Source organism: Oncorhynchus gorbuscha, linkage group LG25, assembly GCF_021184085.1.
Source record: "Oncorhynchus gorbuscha isolate QuinsamMale2020 ecotype Even-year linkage group LG25, OgorEven_v1.0, whole genome shotgun sequence".
In the NCBI taxonomy this organism is placed as follows: Eukaryota; Metazoa; Chordata; class Actinopteri; order Salmoniformes; family Salmonidae; genus Oncorhynchus; species Oncorhynchus gorbuscha.
The window spans coordinates 29,711,496-29,729,306 of NC_060197.1; the positions used below are offsets into that span (position 1 = coordinate 29,711,496).

Consider the following 17,811-nt stretch of genomic DNA (forward strand, 5'->3'; position numbering starts at 1 on the left):
GACTAGGGCAAACAAACACTCAAACTGTTTGAAAGATTTAGAATAGAATTTGAGCCCAGGCCTACTATAGTATGACGGTACACAGTGGCTTCGCATAGTGATTGTACGTTGACTATGCTAAAGGGAAGATGTACTACTGTTTTAAAAAGTGGGATCTTGTTGGTGAAGACAGCGATTGATTGATTGTCATCGGTGGGGGTATTGTTGTTGGGGATATTGTGATATTGTGACTGTTGTACAAAATGTTCTTTTTAGTGACTGTATGTCTCTATTCAACCTGTTTATTTTCTAATCAGACTCTGACGTGCGCCACCCACCCAACATTGAACATCAACCCGACAATGCAAACTAAAAGACAAACAGAAAAGTCAAATATTAGTGAGTGACAGAGTGCAAAGGAGGAAGGATATTCACCTTTTGGCTACAATCAAACTGGATGACCTCTGACCTATGAACCTTGAAAGGAATCTAACTAGCTCTCCAGCAGCATGTACACTGCTCGCTCACCGTCTCTCTCTCTCTCTCTCTCTCTCTCTCTCTCTCTCTCTCACACACACACACACACACACAGTATAACCCACTTGTGTGATTTTGCGATCCACCAAAGTGGTCTGCTTTGTACATTGGAGCCCCTAGAGTTTTGTATTGCATGGATGATCCAAGTTATTGTGATGATGATAATAATGAAGTCTTCCAAAAAAAGGATTTTAAGAAAATCTCCATATAACTTTTTTTCTCGTCTTCCAATGCAAAAACAGTGCATCAGTCTTCCAGCTGACTAAAAAGCCACAATGACACTATTTTTGTAACAAAACAATGAGACTATAAATAAACATGGACGACAGGAAAAAAGAAGGGAATGGGAGGTGGGACATTAAAGTTCTATCTATCCAAGGTTGATTTGAGCACTATAGCCTCCGGCAGCAGAGAGGGTCACAGACAGACCGTACTACAAGCATGCATGCGTCCAACATTTACTGGAAACATCAAAAAGAAAGTCAAGGAGTCCTCTATTTACTCTCCCCCTCCCCCATAAACACTCTTCCTCCTTGATCCCTTGTCTTCTCTGCATTTGCAATATGATCTGTATTCATTTCTATAATAACTTACACAATGTCAAAGTAGGCATATTATTGGATATAATTGAATAAAAACTAATATATTTGTATGATTGTAAAAAAAACTGGTCTCCTGGATTTGCTTCTTTAAATTGTGTTCTGTGCTTTCTTTCATACTTGTTACAACTATGTAAATAACCAAGGCTATATCCTGTTTGACAAATAACTCATGTCTGGTCATTCACTTGTGCATATGACTACTTAATTAAGATATCATTGCTGAGCATATCTGATAGATGAACAATCTGATTCCCATATCTCCTCGCCATCAGATGCAACCCATTATTATACCACTTGATATTCTTCAAGAGATAAGAAAGACGGGTGTGAAAAGATGGAACAAATGAATCCCCTTCTTTGAGTTAATACCAAAAAGGAAGCTTTATAAACTGACTTTTGACGAGCGTGGGTGTTGAGTTGACACCAGTTGCAGAGTTGTTAATAGTTAGCTTCTATGGTAATTAAATTGGCGGGGCTCCAGATGCTACTGACAGTGCATCATAAAATACCGGGACATCACGACGGGTGCTCGTGAAGTGCGGATCGGTGGCGGCATATGCTGTGGGTGCCTTCGGGGCTTTGTCTCTGCATTATGCCGGGTCCGGTGCGACCGCAGCCGGCCAAAATTGACCCAGCACAGCAGGCTTTATTTCAAAGAGAAGCAGGACCCGTCAATATTTTCAGATGTGCCAATGACTCTCTGTGATGACAGCCCACCCATCTACTTATGCAATTGAATCTTTATCCTGACAGTGACAGGCAGCTAATGCGCGTTTGCTAACTGTAGGCTATTTGAGTCACCCATTCTCTGCCTTTCACCTCAGAAGTCCTCTGTTGAGTTCAACTGTAACACCAGTGTTACACTAGTGTATACACCCTTATGTTATATTAGTGAAATTGTGTTTCCATAGCTAGGGCTGACAGTAAACACTTGTGAAGAGCAGAGTCAACAACCTCTGCAGAATCAAAACGGCTGCTTGTGAGGTGTACATTTCACAGTTAGTGAAAAGTACCAGTGGTCTGGCTTTGGCCCAAGTGAGAGCAGGTCCCCCGGAGCCATGGCCCAGTGAGACACAGGTGCGTGCTTGAGTAGATGGAAACAGACAAGTCTGAGCCTTTTGGGGAATAACTGGCGTAAATCCTGTATGGAAATGCGCCATTAAGTATGCAAGGGCTTCAACAGCATAATTAATCCCACTATTAAAATCTCTGTATCATATTTTAGTTTAATAGCAGAGATAAGAGTGAGTAATTCCTATGAATAACTTTCACTAATGACCTAAAAGTACATTGCATTAATAACTAGGGCTATGAGGACTACTCTCCTGGCCAAAACACTTCAGAAACCACATTGCCGCTAATTATGCTGGCAGTGATTCAAATACATCTTCAAATGATATTCCCCCATAAAATGAAAACCCAAACTCTCATCCCTTGTTATTTCTTTAATATTTTAATTGTAGAATTTTATGCATTCCCAACCTTGTAGCCTCGAACATAACCTTCCTCTTTTTTTTAAACAGGCAACGGATCAAATTGATAAGTAAATTTGAATGTATCCCTTAATCAATTGAAAAAGTTTTGATATACCCTAATCTAGCACAGTCATGCCCTGAATATGGATGTGTAGGCTAAAGAAGTTTATCATTATACAGTACCAGTCAAAAGTTTGGACACACCTACTCATTCAAGGGCATTTCTTTATTTTTACTATTTTCTACATTGTAGAATAATAGTGAAGACATCAAAACTATGAAATAACACATATGGAATCATGTGGTAACCAAAAAAGTGTTTAACAAATCAAAATATATTTTCTATTTGAGATTCTTTAATGTAGACACCCTTTGCCTTGATGACAGCTTTGCACACTGTTGGAATTCTTTCAACCAGCTTCATGAGGTAGTCACTTGGACTTAGAGGTCGACCGATTAAATCGGAATGGCCGATTAATTAGGGCCGATTTCAGGTTTTCAAAACAATCGGAAATCGGTATTTTTGGACACCGATTTCTTTCATCTTTATTTAACTAGGCAAGTCAGTTAAGAACACATTCTTATTTTCAATGACGTCCTAGGAACGGTGGGTTAACTGCCTCGTTCAGGGCCAGAACGACAGATTTTCACCTTGTCAGCTCGGGGGAACCAATCTTGCAACCTCTCGTTGCACTCCACAAGGAGACTGCCTGTTACACAAATGCAGTAAGCCAAGGTGAGTTGCTAGCTAGCATTAAACTTATCTTATAAAAAACAATCAATCAATCATAATCACTAGTTAACTACACATGGTTGATGATATTACTAGTTTATCTAGCGTGTCCTGCGTCGCATATAATCTGATTGAGCATATAAGCATCTGACTGAGCGTTGGTAGGCAGCAGCAGGCTCGTAAGCATTCATTCAAACAGCCTTTTTGTGCGTTTTGCCAGCAGCTCTTCGTTGTGCGTCAAGCATTGCGCTGTTTATGACTTCAAGCCTATCAATTCCCGAGATGAGGCTGGTGTAACCGATGTGAAATGGCTAGCTAGTTAGCGGAGTGCGCGCTAATAGCATTTCAAACATCACTCGCTCTGAGACTTGGAGTGGTTGTTCCCCTTGCTCTGCATGGGTAACGCTGCTTCGAGGGTGGCTCTTGTCGTTGTGTTTGTTGTTGTGTTCCTCTCCTCGCCCAGGGAGGAGCGAGGAGAGGGACGGAAGCTATACTGTTACACTGGCAATACTAAAGTGCCTATGAGAACATCCAATAGTCAAAGGTTAATGAAATACAAATGGTATAGAGGGAAATAGTCCTATAATTCCTATAATAACTACAACCTAAAACTTCTTACCTGGGAATATTGAAGACTTATGTTAAAAGCAACCACCGGCTTTCATATGTTCTCATGTTCTGAGCAAGGAACTTAAACGTTAGCTTTCTTACATGGCACATATTGCACTTTTACTTTCTTCTCCAACACTTTGTTTTTGCATTATTTAAACCAAATTGAACATGTTTCATTATTTTTAGGCTACATTGATTTTATTGATGTATTATATTAAGTTAAAATACGTGTTCATTCAGTATTGTTGTAATTGTCATTATTACAAATACATTTAAAACAAATCGGCATCGGCTTTTTTTGGTCTTCCAATAATCGGCATCGGCGTTGAAAAATCATAATCGGTCGACCTCTATTTGGAATGCATTTCAATTAACAGGTGTGCATTGTTAAACGCTCATTTGTGTAATTACTTTCCTTCTTCATTTATTTGAGCCAATCAGTTGTGTTGTGATAAGGTACGGCTGGTATACAGAAGATAGCCCTATTTGGTAAAAGACCAAGTCCATATTATAGCAAGAACAGCTCAAAAAAGCAAAGAGAAACAACAGTCCACCATTAGTCCATCATTACATTAAGACAGTCAATTCAGAAAATGTCAAGAACTTTGAAAGTTCCTTCAAGTGCAGTCTCAAAAACCATCAAGCGCTATGATGAAACATGCTCTTATGAGGACCAACACAGGAAAGGAAGACCCAGAGTTACCTCAGAGGAGGCAGAGGATATTTTCATTAGAGTTACCAGACTCAGAGATTGTAGCCCAAATAAATGCTTCACAGAGGTCAAGTAACAGACACATCTCAACATCAACTGTTCAGAGGAGACTGTGTGAATCAGGCCTTCATTGTTGAATTGCTGCAAAGAAACCAATACCAAAGGACACCAATGAGAAGAAGAGACTTGCTTGGGCCAAGACACACGAGCAATAGACATTAGACCGGTGGAAATCTGTCCTTTGGTCAGATGAGTCCAAATGTGAGATTTCTGGTTCCAACCGCTGTGTCTTTGTGAGACACAGAGTAGGTGAACGGATGATCTCTACATGTGTGCTTCCCACTGTGAAGCATGGAGGAGGAGGCGTGATGGTGCTTTGCTGGTGACACCGTCAGTGATTTATTTAGAATTCAAGGCACCCTTAACCAGCATGGCTACCACAGCATTCTGAAGCAATACGCCATCCCATCTGGTTTGCGCTTAGCGGGACTATCATTTGTTTTTCAACAGGACAATGACCCATCACACTTCCAGGCTGTGTAAGGGCTATTTCACCAAGAAGGAGAGTGATGGATTGCTGCATCAGTTGACCTCACCTCCACAATCACCCGACTTCAACCCAATTGAGATGGTTTGGGATGAGTTGGACCGCAGAGTGAAGGAAAAACAGCAAACAAATGCTCAGCATATGTGGGAACTCCTTCAAGACTGTTGGGAAAGCATTCCAGGTGAATTTGGTTGACAGAATGCCAAGAGTATGCAAAGCTGTCATCAAGGCAAAGGGTGGCTACTTTGAAGAATCTCATTTAACACTTTTTTTGTTACTACATGATTCCATATGTGTTATTTCATAGTTTTGATGTCTTCACTATTATTCTACAATGTAGAACATAGTAAAAAATAAAGAAAAACACTTGAATGAGGTGTTTGACTAGTTCCTTATATGAGAATCTGAATCAAATCCGCGCGTCTCCAGTGCAAGTCGTCTACGGTCTCTCCCCGTGGACACAGTGCCCCCGCTCACGTGGAGGTAATTTGAGCAGACAGCAGTTAACTCGAGCTGCCTGACTGACAGACAGCAACACTCTGGATTTACACGGAGACCGAGGAACGACACCCCACAAACTGTATAATAACTGATATTTTGTCGTGTAAAAGAGTATAATTACTCACTGTTTTGAAGGCTTGTCGGTTTGTGGGTCGACATGAGGGCCCTGAACTTGCTCCTGCTGTTAAGTTGCTTGTGTGGCCTATACGCGGTGGGAGGTAAGTGGGACTTCAGAAACAGAGTTGTGGAGGTATGGTAACTCACGGTCGATGTAGTTTGAAAATACCTACTTATTTCAATTGTTGTCAAGTGTTGATGGGCCGGCTATTTTATGCGCGTTCCCCTAAAACATGCACTTTACTATGTACAGTTTTGCGCAACTCAAGCAGTGAGTGAACCATAAAATCAGTCTGACGTGATGACATCATACAGATACAGATTATTACAAGATATATCAATAGGAGAAGTACTTGGAGCAACAACAAAAACAGACCAACTGCATTATTTAGGCCTCGACTACTGCCTGCCTCACAACCTATTTCCAACGTGAAATCCTGACAGGGAATCCTGTCTTCAGAAACTCCCCAGGAGAAACCACCCCAGACCATATCAGTATGATTGAGTTTTATAATTAGGAGAGGTCCATAATGGTGGGTTTAAAAAAAAGAAGTAATTTCTTTCTTCTATTTCTTCTGTTTTTTTACCACCTGGCTGTCTGTAGTTCGTTTGAGGGGAGGTGTGTGTGTGGCATCTGGCATCTATACAGAAGGACTCATTACTGCCTCTACTCTCAGCTATCTGTCTTATCTATCTATCATTTCTGTACAGTTAAAAGGCCACTGAATAACAAGTGACTGTGGCCTTTGTCACGAGCTCACATAGAAATCTGGTGTATACTTTTATTCCAAATAAGTTCTACTCACACATCCTACCTGATTTCGATGGGAGAGGTAAAGGCACTAAATGCTTAACAACTGTTTGAATCCCTCCCGGCTCCCCATCTGTCTGTCCCTTCCTGTGCTTGGCTAATGGAGGTGCCTGGTTGTGTGATGGCTGTAATTTGTCCCTGTCAGAGGCGGTCCTGCTGGGCAACTGGATCGTAGGGCCACATGATGAATGCTGCTGCCTCCAAAGATGGCCATTTTATAAATGCTGTGAAACCTTCAGAGGAAGAGGGGAAAACAGTAGTTATGCATGGAAGTGCTACCCTGCGGCAATATTGGACAGTTTGGCGGGGCTAAGGGTTAGACGCTTACAAGGCCACCGGGCTGGTTATACAGGGGCTTGCACTCTCTCCAGACCTGGGTTCAATTCAGATTTGAAATCTTTTCAAACACTTCAGCTGCACTTGATTGAGCTTGTCTGTTGCAATGGCAAGGATTTCAAATAGTATTTGTATATGTCTCTTTTTTGGAAGACAAAAAATGTATAAGAATATTTCAGAGTGAGGTGCAGAAGGTTAAGGATGCACTGTTCCACAACATGCTTTATGCCAGGAGTGGCTGTACCTGACAAGCCACCAAAGTATAGGCTTATATTCCAGCACAATCAATTAACCAATCCAGATACAATTGAAGTCTGACGTTTACATACACCTAAGCCAAATACATTTAAACTCAGTTTTTCACAATTCCTGACATTTAATCTGAGTAAAAAGTTAGGATCACCACTTTATTTTAAGAATGTGAAAAGTCAGAATAATAGTAGAGTATGATTTATTTCAGCTTTTATTTCTTTCATCACATTCCCAGTGGGTCAGAAGTTTACATACACGCAATTAGTATTTGGAAGCATTGCCTTTAAATTGTTTAATTTGGGTCAAATGTTTCAGGTAGCCTTCCACAAGCTTCCCAATATAAGTTGGGTGAATTTTGGCCCATTCTTCCTGACAGAGCTGGTGTAACTGAGTCAGTTTTGTAGGCCTCCTTGCTCGCACACACTTTTTCAGTTCTGCCCACAACCTTTCTATAGGATTGAGGTCAGGGCTTTGTGATGGCCACTCCAATACCTTTTAACTTTGTTGTCCTTAAGCCATTTTCCACAACTTTGGAAGTATGTTTGGGGTCATTGTCCATTTGGGAGACCCATTTGCGACCAAGCTTTAACTTCCTGACTGATGTCTTGATATTGCTTCAATATATCCACATACTTTTCCTCCCTCATGAAGCTATCTATTTTGTGAAGTGCACCAGTCCCTCCTGCAGCAAAGCATCCCCCATGATGCTTCCAGCCCCGTGTTTCACAGTTGGGATGGTGTTCTTCTGCTTGCAAGCCTCCCCCCTTTTTCCTCCAAACATAACGATAGTCATTATGGCCAAACAGTTCTATTTTTGTTTCATCAGACTAGAGCACATTTCTCCAAAAAGTACGATATTTGTCCCCATGTGCAGTTGGAATCCGTAGTCTGGCTTTTTAATGGCGGTTTTGGAGCAGTGGCTTCTTCCTTGCTGAGTGGCCTTTCAGGTTATGTCGATATTGGACTCGTTTTACTGTGGATATAGATACTTTTGTACCTGTTTCCTTCACAAGGTCCTTTGCTGTTGTTCTGGGATTGATTTCTACTTTTTGCACCAAAGTACGTTAATCTCTAGGAGACAGAATGCGTCTCCTTGCTGAGCGGTATGATGGCTGCGTGGTCCCATGGTGTTTATACTTGCGTACTATTGTTGTACAGATGAACGTGGTACCTTCAGGCATTTGGAAATTGCTCCCAAGGATGAACCAGACTTGTGAAGGTCTACAATTTTTTTTCTGAGGTCTTAGCTGATTTCCCCATGATGTCAAGCAAAGAGGCACTGAGTTTGAAGGTAGGCCTTGAAATATACCTCCAACTGACTCAAATGATGTCAATTAGCCTATCAGAAGTTTCTAAAGCCATGACAACATTTTCTGGAATTTTCCAAACTATTTAAAGGCACAGTCAATTTGGTGTATGTAAACTTCTGACCCACTGGAATTGTGAGAGTGAAATAATCTGTCTGGAAACCATTTTTGGAAAAATGACTTACACAAAGTGTCATTTGTGCAAAAATGACTTGCACAAAGTAATGTCCTAACCGACTTGCCAAAACTGTAGTTTGTTAACAAGAAATTTGTGGAGTGGTTGAAAAAGAGTTTTAATGACTCCAACCTAAGTGTATGTAAACTTCCATCTTCAACTGTATACTATATTATAGCATTTTATGTCATTCTATGGTCCCATCCTCCCTACCTCCCCCTTCAGGTGCGTCGGAGGGGGAGAAGCAGCTGATGAAAGCCCTGTTCAACAACTACAACCTGAAGGTTCGCCCTACGGCCTCACCTGGCGCCAAGGTGGTGGTCCGGATTGGCATGATCCTCTCCTCCTTCGTCAGCCTGGTAAGGGGTGCCGCAACACACACACACACACACACACACACACACACACACACACACACACACACACACACACACACACACACACACACACACACACACACACACATGCATTCACACACAAACAACTAACCACTACGTTACTGGCAACATTCCATCAACATACCAGTGAACATGACACATCCAAAGTGTTACAGGAAGTGAATGAGTAAGTGATAGCCCTATGTAGAGATCAGGTGATAGAGGGTACAGGTTACAGGTTACAGAGTTACAGGGTTCACCCCTCCTTCCCACCCCCCACCCCTCTTCTTCTCTCCTCTCTGCTCGGTCAGGACAGCTGTCTAGCTAGACCCCCTCTCTCCCCCTCTCATCTCCTTTCCTCTCTCTGCTAGGTCAGGACAGCTGTCTAGCTAGACCCCTCCCTCTCCCCCTCTCATCTCCTTTCCTCTCTCTGCTAGGTCAGGACAGCTGTCTAGCTAGCTGACATTCCTCTGCAGGTTTTAAATAGCAGCGCCTGGCCGGTCAGTTCTCTGTGCTCAGTGCAACTATGTGCCCCTGGTCAGAGACAATCACTCCAACCCCATTCACTGCTGCTTTTCACCACAGATCTAAAATCAGATTACCCAACCCACATTCTAATCATAATCATTAGGGAGATTAAAAAAATATCTGACCTTGAATCAACAACTCACCCCTTTTATCCCCACTGTACCCCTGTTTCCAAACATTACCCCTCTCTGGTTTCAGGTATAGAGAGAGAAGGAGTGCAGACATCCACACTGTCTTGTAGGGGAGGGCCTTCCCATAATGCACCACGACCTTACTGTGTGCTCTTTCTCCCTAGAACATGAAAGCAGAGGAGATGAGCACAATTGTTATCATGAACCTGGTAAGTGTCTGTACAAACTGTACTCTCTCTCTCTCTTTTCTCTCTTTAATGTTACTATTCAGTCTACCTTGACCCAGGCTCCAATTCAATAACTTTATTTGCATGTAAAACATTTCTATGTGCATCAGCAGGGCTTTATAAAGCTAAAATGTCCACACACACAACACCGCAATACAAATCATGCACCCAGTGAGAACACTTGAAATAATAATACACAGTTTATGCAAAATGAAAAACTTATGCAAATGTTATTGATATTATTCATGGCCAAATGCACCGCAATATTGTGCTCCCTATAGTTAATGACACTAGCTAGAAAATGTGAAATAAATTGATCAAATGATGAAGTGGTTAGATTTCAAATCAGAAAGTTATCCCTTCTGACTCTCTCTATTTCTCCCGATTACATTTTTCCCTCCTTTTTTCTGTCCTGTCTTTCTCTGGATATTTCCATCTTTTTTAAATCATTGAAACTTAAACCCAACACCCAACATGGACAATTCCTCTCTCTGTCTGTCTGTCTCACACACACACACACATCGCTGTGATATCAGGAGTGGACAGACCACCGTCTCTCCTGGAAACCTAAAGACAATGACGGGATCGAGGTGATGCGACTTCCTGCTGGGAAGGTCTGGCTGCCTGACATTGTCCTCATCAACAAGTAAGAACCTGTTATTCCTCCTGTGTAGCTCAGTTGGTAGAGCATTGCACTAGCAACAGCAGAGACATGGGTTTGATTCCTGCTGGGGCCACCCATACAAAAGCCACTTTGGATAAAAGCATATTTGAAATGGTATATATTGTTACCCGGGTGTCCATTTAAAATCAGGAAGTATACTGACGTTCCAATTCCAAAAGGAATAACATAATGTTAGTGGTCTCTGTCATTTAGATACTAAAAAGCTAAGGGTTGTGTCCAAAACCTTTTTTGAGAATATTGGCTATTTTGCTCCTGGCATTGTCATTCAACACCATGTCTTTTAAGTTAACTGCAATAGTTTTGACAGAACCTGGATGGGTCAGTCAGGACAGCGTATACACACACACACACACTCGCTCAGTCAGTGTGGAGGCTCCCATTAACTGTGCTGTAAATATCCCCTCTGCTCCGTTCATTCATCACTGCTTTATAGGCAATTAGGCAGCGCGGCTCCCCAATAACAGAGCCAGTGGCACCGCACCGCTCAGACAACGCTCCAGCTGGGAACCTACTCACACAGAACCACAGAGGAGTGGGGAGTGGAGCTGGACGCACATACAAGCAAGCACACACACACACTCTCCAACACTCTTAGAAAAAAAGGTGCGATCTACATAGAACCTAAAAACGTTCTTCGGCTATCCCCATAGCAGAGCCCTTTTTGGTACCACGTAGAACCCTTTTCACAGAGGGTTCTACCTGGAACCAAAAAGGGTTCTGCTATGGGCACAGCTAAAGAACCCTTTTGGAACCCTTTTTTACAAGAGTATAGCTCCACCTGTTTGTGTGTGTGTGCGTGCAAGTGTGTGCACTCGTCTGTGTGTGTGTGAGAGAGAGGGTGCTCAATGTTTCTCATATTACCTCTGAAAACAGGGAGAGGGTTTTAGAGGGGCCCTAGCCATAAGGACGAACTTTCAATAGCATATTGCCAAGCCTATAAAACCATGCCGTGTAGACTGCAGTACTGCGTGCTCAATCTGCCTGTCTAATTGTGGTGATGTCTCTGTTGTATCTTGGCACTATGAGTTTAATTGGAACTGCAAGCTTATTTCTTACAGCCCTTTAGACAAGATACTTAATATACAGTGAGAATGGTAATTTTCTGTCTCTCTCTTTGTCTCTGTCTCTGTCGCTCTCTCTGCACATCCCCCACCCCCTCTCTGTCTCTCTGCAGTAATGATGGTGTGTTTGATGTGGCCCTCCATGTTGCTGTCCAGGCCTATAGTAGTGGGAGGGTGACCTGGTCTCCCCCTGCCCTCTTCTGTAGTTCCTGTGGGGTCAAGGTGACACACACATGCACACACATGGACGTACACACAAACACCGAATGCAGGTGCGCACACATTCATACATGGATGCGAAGACACACACACACACACCCACCAGTGTTTCCTTAAAGATGTTTAGCGGGCCTCCCGAGTGGCACAGCAGTCTAAGGCGCTGCAGTGCCACTAGAGATCCTGGTTCGAGTCCAGGCTCTGTCGCAGCCGGCCGCAACCAGGAGACCCATAGGGCGGCGCACAATTGGTCCAGCGTCGTCCGGGTTAGTGAAGGGTTTGGCTGGCAGCGATGTCCTTGTCCCATCGCACACTAGCGACTCCTGTGGCGGGCTGGGCATAATACACGCTGACACGGTCGCCAGGTGTACGGTGTTTCCTCCAACGCATTGGTGCGGCTGGCTTCCGGGTTAAGCGGGCATTGTGTCAAGAAGCACCTTCGCCCCCCAGATGCAGCACCAAGACTGTAACTATCAAATTGGATATCATGAAATTGGGGAGAAAAAGGGGTAAAAATTGTGTAGCAGTAGGTGCCCCCCCCCCCCATTATTATGTAGATGGACTGAGAAACTCCTTTCTGGTGACTTTTTAAAAGGACATCATACTCCATTTAAAATATGATTTTCACCTCCAGAAATGATTAATTGTTAAAATAATTGTAACATACTGGACCATGCAGGGTCCAAATTATCAGGTATAAGCATTATCATAGCCCAACTGAGGTAGCATAGTGGCTATAAATGAATAGGCTGAAGCATGGGGTTGCCCATCTGCATCCTTTAACTAGTTAGCATCCTATTGATTCATTTCATGTCCCAAATAACTTGCATGAGCACAGTGAATATAATATAGATCTACCTGTTAGGGTAACTTGGGGTAACCCCCGCCTGGGTAAACCCTCCCCCCCCCCAACACTTTCCCTTCTTGCCACTACTCTTGCCCAACAACAAACATATTCTGTCTCATCACAATTTAAGTCACTCCAGAAAAATGATCTTGAGGTAGGGTGGCGTTTTACCCCAAGTTACCCTACAATTGACCCGTGTTGTACTATATTATACTCTTCCATGTGCAATTGCATAGCAGTAAGGTGCTTAACTATGCCGCTGTTTAAAATGGTGCAATTCGTGCATATTTAGGGGTTGAGAAATGAATAAAGTTGGAATGGAAAGCTGGGATCCCCTCCCTGTGGCACTTGAATGCACCTGGAGAGGAATATTTCTGCTGCGTAGACCAACCAACAACGTGCCGACTAGGTAAATAGATCTATTCTGAGGTTGTCTGATGTTTCTCTTCATTACCGTAATTTACGGACTATAAGCCGCTACTTTATTCCCACACTTTGAACCTCGCGGTTTATACAATGACGCGGCTAATTTATGGATTTTTCCCGCTTTCACAAGATTCATGCCGCCAAAACTGAGCACCGTCACATAATGTGGCGTAAATCGAGCGCACTCAAACTTTCCATCATTCTGATTACGGTAGTAATTTTGTCACCCTCATCATGGCAAAGACACGGAGAAATGCATATGATGCAGCTTTCAAGTTGAAGGCGATCGATCAGGCTGTTGGAAAAGGAAATAGAGCTGCTGCATGGGAGCTTGGCCTTAATGAGTCGATGATAAGACGCTGGAAACAGCAGCGTGAGGAACTGACTCAGTGCAGAAAGACAACAAAAGCTTTCAGAGGGAAGAAAAGCAAATGGCCGAAAGTATTTGCAGCCACTCGACATCAGTGTAAATCGTGCATTTAAGGTGGCGCTCCTTGTTCAGTGGGAGGCTTGGATGACAAGTGGGGAGAAATCCTTCACTAAAACGGGACGCAGGCGAAGAGCATCTTATGGTCAAGTCTGCCAGTGGGTCCTGACAGCGTGGAGCATTGTCAAAAAATCCACTATCATCAACGGGGTTCGAAAGGCTGGACTGCTGCGGGTTGAAGGGGCAGCATGAGCTCAGCGGGGTATTTGCCTCCGGATGAAAGTGACGAGAGCGACAATGAAAACGATCCAACATCGGATGAAGCAATTCTGAGGCTATTCAACTCTGACACCGAAGGAGATGACTTCAGTGGTTTCAGTGCACAGGAGGAGGAAGATATTGACCAATGACTTTCTTGGTAGGCTACTGTTTTAATTTGTGTTACAAGCAGTGTTTCGTTAAAGCCTATTTATTTTTGTTACAAGCCGTGTTTCGTTTAAAGGCTGTGTGAAGTTCATTTGTTTCAATGTACCGGTAGGCCTCTGCGGCTTATAGACATGCGCGGCTTATTTATGTACAAAATACATATTTTTTAATAATTCAGTGGGTGCGGTTTATATTCAGGTGTGCTTAATAGTCCAGCAATTACGGTACTTGTTTTGTTTGCAGAAGAAAAGTGAATATGGAGAGTTCTAGCATCTTCAAAGTTCGCCTCGGCAGAAACAGTTTCTTCTTTCATGTTCCATATTTTGGGGTCATTGTTGGCAATGATTTTTGACGTGGCGCAGCGCCACAGCTAATTGACTGCAGCGGAAACACTGACACACACACACTGAATGCAGGTGCGCACACATTCACACATGTGCACGCGCAGACACGCATGCATATAAACACACACGCTTGTTGCGGTTACTTTTACCCTCTGTGTGTCTGTTCTCTCTTTTTGTCATCACACGGTCATGGCTAGAAGGGATCCTTTTGTCAAACTAACCTCAAGTTTAATTTTTCTAACCTTAACCTAATTCTCCTAACCTGCTATGTAAATGATCCTAACCTGTTGCATAAGTTATCCTAACCTGCTACCAAAAGTTACATCTGACGTTAATTTGACAAAGCTGGATCCCTTCTCGCCGTGACCCTAACATCCCCTCTTCCTGTTTCATGTGTCCAGGTGACGTACTTCCCATTTGACTGGCAGAACTGCACCATGGTGTTCAAGTCTTACACCTACGACTCATCAGAGGTGGACCTGCAGCACGCTCTGGATGACCAGGGCAACGAGATCAAAGAGATCCAATACGACGGGGGCTTCAGTGGTGAGGGGACGCACGCTCGCACAAACGTGCAACTACTCCAGCTGCACTTAGATGGAGTTGTCCTGCTGGCACAATGGAAACAATCGAATGTGTGTGTTGAAAGAACACAAATACTATTTGAGACCAGGGCTAGAAAAGAGATTAGAACACTGATGATTGTTTTAATCTTCATTGCTGTGTATGTTCACTTAAAAAAAGACTTTGTTTTGGATACGTTTTCATTATGTTACCAAACACCCACTGTCCCCAGAGAGTGGTGAATGGTACATCCGCCACCAGCCCAGCAGGAAGAATGAGATCCGTGAGGACCTGTATGAAGACATCACCTTCTACCTGATCATCGAGAGGAAGCCTCTCTACTATGTCTTCAACATCATCATCCCCTGTATCCTCCTCACCTGCATAGCAATCTTCAACTTCTACCTGCCGCCCGACGCTGGTGAGATGGCACAGGTCTAGGATCAGTGTAATAATAATGGATTTATGTACCAGAGTGCTCACCACACATAGGCACCGACCTAAGATCAGTTTAGCCTCATCGACCCTAATCATAACCTTAAACTTGAAGCTGGTGAGCCACAGATTCAGGATCAGTTTAGCATCCTCTAATACTAACCTTAACTGTTAGGGGTGTAATGCAAGACAGACATTATGTTATGCAGGTGAATGAGGACCCAAAAGCGACTTGGCGAAAACAGAGTCTTTAATCCAGTAAAGTAAAAATACAATCATAAAGCACAATTTCCACTCGTAATGACGAGAACAGACTGGAGACTCGATCTTGAACTGCAGGTTGCCTCGGGAAGGCACTTGAACGTAGCAGACTCAGACACCTGCTCACCACGCAGCATCTGAGGGAAACACGACACGACAGGGCGATACACAGACACAGCACGGTGAACAATGGACAAGGATCCGACAGGGCAGGAACGGAAAACAAGGGGAGAAATAGGGACTCTAATCAGGGAAAAAGATAGGGAACAGGTGTGGGAAGACTAAATGATTGATTAGGGGAATAGGAACAGCTGGGAGCAGGAACGGAACGATAGAGAGAAGAGAGAGAGGAAGGGAGAGAGAAAAAGGGGAACGAACCTAAAAAGACCAGCAGGGGGAAAACGAACAGAAGGAAAAGCAAAATGACAAGACAATCTAAGACAAAACATGACAGTACCCCCCCACTCACCGAGCGCCTCCTGGCGCTCTCGAGGAGGAACACTGGCGGCAACGGAGGAAATCATAGATCAAACGGTCCAGCACGTCCCGAGAAAGAACCCAACTCCTCTCCTCAGGACCGTAACGGAAAAACGAAAAAAAGGGAAACTAGGGTACTACTCTAAAAAAAAATGAGACACGGGTAGAGAACTGAAAGCTTTAGAGCAAACAGGACCAAACAGGCCAGGAGAGTAACAACTAGGGACAGACTGAGACACAGCAAGGGCAGGAACAAGAACAGGAGAGATGCGATGGCAGGGAACAGACTGAGACCCAGCAAGACCAGGAGCAGAAGCAGAAAAAAAATTACCAGACTTCTTCTGCGCGCAGTCCGAACACGCAGCCACGAAACGGCGCGTGTCACGCTCCTGAGTAGGCCACCAAAACCGCTGGCGAATAGAAGCAAGTGTACCCCGAACGCCGGGATGGCCAGCTAACTTGGCAGAGTGAGCCCACTGAAGAACAGCCAGACGAGTAGAAACAGGAACGAAAAGAAGGTTACTAGGGCAAGCGCGCGGCGACGCAGTGTGCGTGAGTGCTTGCTTAACCTGTCTCTCAATTCCCCAGACAGTCAACCCGACAACACGCCCAACAGGAAGGATCCCCTCGGGATCGGTAGAAGCCACAGAAGAACTAAAGAGACGGGATAAAGCATGAGGCTTGGTGTTCTTAGTACCCGGGCAATAAGAAATAACGAATTCGAAACGAGCGAAAAACAACGCCCAACGAGCATGACGCGCATTCAGTCGTTTGGCAGAACGGATGTACTCAAGGTTCTTTTGGTCAGTCCAAACGACAAAGGAACGGTCGCCCCCTCAACCACTGTCGCCATTTGCCTAGGGCTAAACGGATGGCGAGCAGTTCGCGGTTAGCCACATCATAGTTACGTTCCGACGGTGACAGGCGATGAGAAAAATACGCACAAGGGTGGACCCCATCGTCAGTATCGGAGCGCTGGGACAGAATGGCTCCCACGCCCACCCCGACGCGTCAACCTCAACAATAAACGGTTTAGTGACGTCAGGTGCAACAAGGATAGGAGCGGATGCAAAACGCTTCTTGAAGAGATCAGAACAACAATCATACGACCGGTGAGGAGGAAGGGAGTTGGTTCTGGACCGACTGAAGACCGTGCGCAGACCATGATATTCCTCCGGCACTCCTGTCAAATCACCAGGTTCCTCCTGAGAAGAGGGGACAGAACAAACAGGAGAAATAGCAGACATTAAACACTTCACATGACAAGAAACGTTCCAGGAAAGGATAGAATTACTAGACCAATCAAAAGAAGGATTATGACACACTAGCCAGGGATGACCCAAAACAACAGGTGTAAAAGGTGAACAAAAATCAAAAAAGAAATGGTCTCACTATGGTTACCAGATACAGTGAGGGTTAAAGGTAGTGTTTCATATAATATACTGGGGAGAGGACTACCATCCAAGGCAAACATGACCGTGGGCTCCCTAACTGTCTGAGAGGAATGTCATGTTCCCGAGCCCAGGCTTCGTCCATAAAACAGCCCTCCGCCCCAGAGTCTATTAATGCACTGCAGGAAGCTGCCGATCCGGTCCAGCGTAGATGGACCGGTAAGGTAGTACAGGTACTTGACGGAGAGGACCGTCTAGTAGCGCTTATCAGTCGCCCTCCGCTTACTGATGA

At 44.0% G+C, this 17,811-nt stretch overlaps 1 protein-coding gene across 1 annotated transcript in view; it reads left to right on the plus strand.

Moving 5' to 3' along the window:
- Nucleotides 1-5,664: 5,664 nt before the first annotated feature.
- Nucleotides 5,665-17,811, plus strand: part of chrnb1 (cholinergic receptor, nicotinic, beta 1 (muscle)) — a 34,563-nt gene continuing 22,416 nt past the window's right edge. Inside the window, exons 1-7 of the mRNA XM_046329120.1 lie at nt 5,665-5,916; nt 8,922-9,055; nt 9,897-9,941; nt 10,496-10,605; nt 11,819-11,927; nt 14,793-14,937; nt 15,188-15,376. Coding sequence (XP_046185076.1) covers nt 5,856-5,916; nt 8,922-9,055; nt 9,897-9,941; nt 10,496-10,605; nt 11,819-11,927; nt 14,793-14,937; nt 15,188-15,376 — 793 coding nt within the window. The 5' untranslated portion in view covers nt 5,665-5,855. The remainder of the gene's footprint in view (nt 5,917-8,921; nt 9,056-9,896; nt 9,942-10,495; nt 10,606-11,818; nt 11,928-14,792; nt 14,938-15,187; nt 15,377-17,811) is intronic.